This window comes from Etheostoma cragini, chromosome 12 (assembly GCF_013103735.1).
Source record: "Etheostoma cragini isolate CJK2018 chromosome 12, CSU_Ecrag_1.0, whole genome shotgun sequence".
In the NCBI taxonomy this organism is placed as follows: domain Eukaryota; kingdom Metazoa; phylum Chordata; class Actinopteri; order Perciformes; family Percidae; genus Etheostoma; species Etheostoma cragini.
In genome coordinates, this window is record NC_048418.1 from 20405900 (window position 1) to 20412955 (window position 7056).

At 39.2% G+C, this 7056-nt stretch overlaps 1 protein-coding gene across 2 annotated transcripts in view; it reads right to left on the reverse strand.

Annotated features, from left to right (window-relative positions):
• The window catches only part of tesk2 (testis associated actin remodelling kinase 2), a 43540-nt gene that overhangs the window by 20605 nt on the left and 15879 nt on the right, over positions 1-7056 (reverse strand). For both annotated transcript variants that reach the window (XM_034886820.1, XM_034886819.1), the window contains one exon: positions 4575-4623. In XM_034886820.1, coding sequence (XP_034742711.1) covers positions 4575-4623 — 49 coding nt within the window. The remainder of the gene's footprint in view (positions 1-4574; positions 4624-7056) is intronic.

The window sequence follows — 7056 nt, forward strand, 5'->3', positions numbered from 1 at the left end:
CTGTTTCACACAATTGAACCCTGAACAATTAAACTCTAGTTAGATTAATCCTAGTCTCACATTGCCAGACCTTCATCCACAGCACGGCAAAGGAGGGTCTTGTTGGTCTACACAGCATTCTGGGATGGTGGTTTATTGACATTTCTTAAACCCAATTTAAATCGGATTTGGTGGTGCTTTGCGCTGAATGGAGCCATGTTACCTCTGCAAAACAGCCTCATAAAGGAACTTGTTTTGGTGGAACATGTGTACGTTCAAAAGTACTTTTAGTCGTGCAACAGAAAACTGTGATTGGACAGATCTAGCTCTAGCTCTCAATTAGCTTTGTCAAGGACACATTGGTTGATGTATCGCAGTGGAAAATCAAACCCAGATCTCCCACACCAAAGGCATGTGTCATATACACTGCACAATCACCACCCAGACACGCACACACGCACACACGCACACACACACACACACACACACACACACACACACACACACACACCATTTGAAGATGTCCGAGGATATTACAGTATTTGTCCAACAAATTCCTCAATAGCCACAGAACTCAACATCTGTTGTCTGCCTGGTAGAGAGAAACAACAGGGGGAAAACTCCCCTGGAGACAATTCAAACTCAGACTAATCCAACTTCAGTCCTTTATCATCTCATTTAAGATCTAGACGGCACCCACTTTTATTCTCATGCTAAGAAATTACGCAGCGAGTGCAAAGCTTAGCCTGGTCCAAAATGCAAATCACATGGTTTAGTGGGTGCACCTGCTGTGTCAACTAAAAGTAAATGAATGGAAGTAAAGTTGCATTCAAGTCTACTTGAATGCAACTTTACTACAGTGCCATATTATTACTATTTTAACATATTGCAATATTCTGCGATATATTGCAATTTATTACATTTGACCTGTTTTCCCAATTTCAAATGATGTCTTCAAAAGGAAACTTCTTCTACTTCTGTTTTATCTAAAAGACACATTTCTCGGTTGTTTCATCTCACTTCACTTTTATTGCAAACAGACAAACTGACCAACACGTATATAATAAAATATCCATCCTTGGCGTCTGTGAATCAATGCAGTATTGCCATAGAAAAAAATGGAGATACTATGCTGTATTGATTTTTTCACCAACCCCTAATATCTGTGCCTCGCCATGATTGTGCATAACCTCAAGGCCTAAAGGAAATGAGAAACATACTGTTGTGGTAATTGTTCTGCAACACTGTCTGTGTCTCAGGTTTTAAAAGAAAAAAAACCTGGAAAGACTCAAACAAAAGTTTCCTTGTTTGCTGCTGGGAGCAGCTTCAAACAGCAGTATAATCCTGCCATGGGTCATGAATTACCATTAGCCCAGATTACGATTGCAGGAGCATTTCCTATAAAAAGAATTAGACTGAGATTCAGCAGAGACAAATCAAGGCTCATGGCTCTATGTCAGTGGATCCTAAAGTCAGTGCCTTGAAGACGGGCAAAGGATGCTGCAAAATGTGTCAAAAATGTGGTCATTTATGATACGTTCTCATCATATCAAAACAGAAAGCAATAAATACCCAAATCACTGTATAAAAAACTTGGTGTAAAGATTGTTTTTTGTGCATTTTTAAGCCTTTATTGTTGACAGGACAACTTAGACATGAAAGGGGACAGAGAGGGGGAACGACATGCAGCAAAGGGTCACGGCCGCTGCATCGAGTACCCAGCCTCTGTATATGGGCGCGCGCTCTAGCAGGTGAGCTACCAGGCGCCCTAAAAACTCAGTGGGGGAATGTAACTAAGTACATTTACTCAAGTACTGTACTTAAGTACATATGTAAGGTACTAGTACTTTCCTTGAGTCTTCTATTGTCATGCCCCCATCTACATCTACTCCTCTACATTTCAGAGCGAAGTGTACTTTTTAATCCACTGCATTAAGTCACAATTGCTGTGTGCCATAGAAGCGCAGCACGCTTTCCAGCTCAGATTTTTTAGGACCTCAGATGGCCAGAAAAAATAGTAGTGTTGCTTTGCCAGACCCTCCTCCAAAAGCACTCTGAAGGAGGGTCTGGCTACTCCCCACAGCATTCGGGGATGGGGGGAAAACGTGCTTTGGTTTAATGGCATTTCTTTAAACCAATCAGAATCATCATTGGCAGTGCTAAACCCCGCATACAGCTGCTGCAAAATAGTTGTGCGAGAGAAAACTCTAATTGGACAGATAGTCTAGCTAGCTCTCTGGATTTACCCTGCAGAGATATGAGGAAGAGTTACCCTTCGGTTAGCAATGGAACGCTAAGGATATAGGCTAGAAAAATTTAACCGTCAGAGAAAGCAATGTAGAAATTCGTCACAGTAAACAGAGCTTAAAGAAATGCTAAAACCTCAGCCCAGGACACAGTCGGAGCTGACCAATTAACTAAAATCAGACCGAACACTTCTCTGCTCAATAGACAAAAGCTGTCTATTGGCGGTTTGTGTAAGATGGATATGGATTGTACTGCCCGCTGTTTGGCTGCTCTTCATGCTAACAACAGTCACAAAAATGAAAAGTCTTTCATTTCTTTTTGCCTATTTTGCAGTTGTTTGTGGATTTGTATGTGTTTGTGAGTGAGAGACAGAGAGGTTTCTCAAGGTAGCTCGGGGCCAAGCAGTAACTCAATTCTTCTTTTCCTCTGAACACGGCCTCATAGTGGGGGTCAGGTAACAAAACAGCATGAGGGTCAGAGCATTAAGTTTGGTCCTGACAAGACACAACAGGATCTGTTTACCCTGCAGCAGGAAAACCAGACCCACCGCAGTGTGCGTGCATGTGTGTGCCTTACACTACATGGAGTCACTTTGTAACTTCATAGGAAAAGGTGGTTTACTCTCTTATGTAACTGCAGAAAGTTGGTGTTTGTTTTTGTTTGTCGAGGCTACAATAGGCACATTCACTGAGCAAGGCAACAGTATAATCACGTACATGTGCGCACGCCCGGAAGCATCTTTAACAGTGTATGCTTTCTTCAGAGTGGGATGAATCATGCGTTTTGTACTGTCTGTCCACATTTACGTGCATTTTCCACACAACATGTTTACAGAGATGCATACCATCTTAAGCCCCTGGTTCAAATAATTAGCCATCACAATTTCCCAGAGCTCAATTGGTATTCATTTTGCTTTTTTTGTCTGACTTTCATTTGAAAACCCAAGAAATCTGGTTCGCTATGATGCAAGAAGGAAAAGCAACAATTTCTCCCATTCGAGAAGCTGTAAGAAGCAAATATTTGAACAATTTTCTGTTGATCGGCACATAAATTAATCGATTAAATTTGCCTTTATTTTTTGCTAAATTCTCATAACTAGAATTTATAATGTTTCCAATGTCCCAAAACCCTACCCAGCTAACAGTTGAATTGAAGCATGTTTGTAGACGCCTGTGTTGTTGTTTTTCAGACTAGTGGTTTTCATTTTAACATGTGTGTGCGCTTGTATTAATAACATATCATTTATTGTAAATGTCCTGACAGAAGCTTGACCGGGACAAATATCACTATCATCAATATCATACATTCTGTCAAAAGTGAATCTGCCTCTTTAAGATTAGGTTTAACTATATTATTTGCACTATGTACCTCCCAATTCTCTTCCAAATGAGGAGAATAAGACCTGACCTTCTGTACAACCAGCCTTGAAATGGTATGGTAGGAGCTAAAAAAGCAATAGTTGGTCTGATTTTGATTGACAGCTAGGCCACTGATTGGCAAATCGGCCTAACCATAGTAATTGTGGGTGTGGTCTGAATGATTAAAGGAAGTTAGATACATGGGTGAAAGGTTTTTGGAAGTCCTAGCTTAATGTGGGGACCAAACAAAGTTTCATCCTGTTTCATCTTATTTGATATCATTTAAGAAACCATTAGAATTGTTTATTTTCCCTGATTCACACGTTTTGGTAGGTTCCTAAAGATGTATTTCTATAGGTATGATAATTGTGTTTAATTATTATTTTCAAACGACCACATGCCTTAATCAACAACAAAGGTGCGTTAAAACCACTCTTCTATTGGTAAGGGAAGTGGCTGTCATTTTGAAACGGAATAAGCACTATTAGGTATATGCTTATCAAGCATTTTGCAGTACTAATTGATGATTATCACAGTTATCTATCCGTCTCTCTCTCTCTCTCTTACACACACAGACACAGATGAACACATACTGGTTAAATATAGGCTTTGTGCAGCCTAATGGCATATTTCCTAACGCCAAGCAACTGGAGAATTTTATTAGCTGCCTGTATCAAGTTATCGCTCCATCTTTATCCCCGCACACGCACACACAGACAGACGCACGCACACACACACACACACTCTCTAAGTGTTACATATACACTTCAGTTCTATTGGTTTTTTGGCAATAACAGGCTAGCTTCTGTGTTGTTCTCATGGATGTTCACCTGAAACTGGTAGGAACATATACAAACACATGGGTGTATCGGCTCGGCAGACAGAAGAATTATGAGGAACATAGGCACACTACCTTTCATTAGTAGAGACACTTTGATCTCACATATTGTACATTCACAAGCTTTAATGTGAAATGGTGTGTTGTCCTACCTCTGTCAGAGCGTGAAGCTGGCCTTCATGGACACACACTCCTTTGAACCTGCAAAACCACAAAAGACATGCAAAATGAAGTTCTCATATAATGTCATGATTTAATCTGCAAGATAACACTGGGGCAATTGTTTGAAATTTGATAGGCATTAATTAAATCAGAGTACTGAGGTTTACACACAGATGTGTCTTACTGTATCTCGACGATACACAAAGTGTTTAGTTAGTTAGCTCTTAGCTCAAGACCTTGCGCTGCAGGGTCGGATAAATAGAAGTAAGGAAATATCAAAACAAAACCCTTGCAAGACCTTCTCTGCTGGGCTGTGAGTAAACACAGATGGCAGGAAAAGTAGTGAAGAAAAGATTACGATTCCAGCAAACAAGTCCAGACAAGTGATTACTGACAGACGGTGTTACCAGGAGGTTATTAACACCTTGCAGTTGCTTCACCTGCATTTCATCAATTTCGTCTGCCAAGCCTATCGATTTCTGCATTCTTAATGAAGAAAGGGATAGAGTGTGTGTATCTGTGTGTGTGTGTTTCTCTACCACTCTGACACAGTAGATGTTACTATATAAAGAAAACGCCTTGATTTAGCTACATGACAATGTGTTTTTTTTTGTCACTTTTTTGATGAGTTTTTAAGCCCAACAGGTTGGAAAATATCCTTAACCCAGAAAGGACCATGCAACCCCTTGACTCGAGTGAAACAATGCGTGTGTGCAGAGCAACATATGAACCAACTTTATTCACAAGCAGCGTTGAAGGCCTCGTAATTCTGAAGGGAATGAAAAGGTCAACGTTGTGAGTCCTTGTTGGGTTTTAGCTAACAAAGACCCCTTCAGTGTCTGCTTGTACACACGATCACACACACACACACAACAACAAAGATGGCATGGCTCAACAAAGATGGCATTATAAAAGATAATGTGTATAAGCACCAGTATACACGCACACACGCATGCGTCGTTCTTGTCTGTAAACACACACTCTCCCACCCAGAACAGAATGTGAAATTGACAGAAAGTGTTTACCACAAAGAGCAACATGGTATTCTGGGGTATTTTATTTATTTTTTAAATTCTCATTGCTATTAAGTTTCAGTTAGTCTGCAGACTAGAAAAATTTATTTCTACACCACCTTTTAAACGCAGCTGCAGTTTTTTGCATAAGAGGAAGAAGTATATTAGATTTAAAAACACAACAAAAAGGAAAATAAATATTTGATAGTAAAATATAATTGACATTTAAAGGCCATAACATGCAGTAGAGAAACTAAACTAAAGCTGTTGGAGAACAGGGGGATTTTAGATGTAAAAGTGGCTTAAGTTGAAGTGCCTGCAGGAAGTTGGTTCCATTGGTGTGTAGCAATGTAGCTAAAGCAGCTTCACTGTGTTTGCTTTTGACTAATAGCTAACTGCTTCCTATAAATCTAAGAGACCTAAATGGTTTCTATTTCTCTAACATACCAGAAATGTGTTTTGGCCCAAAGCTGTTTAAAGGTTTCTAAATTAGCTGGCAGTGTAGACTTGAAAACAAGGGTAATGTGCTCTGTCTAATGTGTGTTTTTTTAAAAAGTAACTAAATGACGGGACCGTCATTTAGCATTCACACCAGACTAATTACACACAGGACAGTTTTTTAACGAGTTTAAAAAAGAGGCCAAAAAAAAGGGTCTTGCCATCCAATGTACAGTATGTGCTTCTTACTGCTGACCAAAGCCTTGCTCATAATATTATGCATTCAGAAAAACACTGTTTTCAGAAGCTAAATGACTTAATGCATGTAATTACAAGTCATATATTAGTCACAGCTTTCCAAAAATAGAATAAATACAGTGTTGCATCTTCCACTGGTTTAGGTGTTGTCTGTTTTAACTGCCTGTGCTCTGGGTATTGATGTGGAAGAGCCAATCAGCTGTTTACAGGGCATAAAGTTCTAACTCCACAATATTGTGTCTGGTCAGCTCACAGAAAATATTTGCTTGTATTATGCAGCTCCTCTAAACACTGTTTGTTTCAAATCAAAGTGGTATAGAGCACTGGTTCTCAAACTGTGGTACAAGTACCACTGGTGGGAACTTAAGCTGCCCCTTCTGGTACCCTGATAAGTTGACTAAAACGAGGAATACATTTTGGAAATTTATCTTAATGCCTTAATTTAAAGAATTTGTAAAAATCCAATTTTCCTTGTGAATGACTAACTTATCAGTACCTTTATCAGGATGCTTGGTATCCTGGATCCATCAAATAACTGGCCTTTAAAAATAAAAATCTGCCTGCCTCTATGGGAATTTAACATAAGGGTGAGTATACTCATGCCCCCTGTATTTTAAAGGAAGAACATTTATTTATTTACAATACATTATTCATTTACAAAGAAAATTGGTGTCCTTAAGAGTTGGATTTTTCCTCTTAAAAAAAAAAAATTACAGTATTAAGATCAATTTCCAAAAGATGATTTTTTTTTTCTATTTTCAGT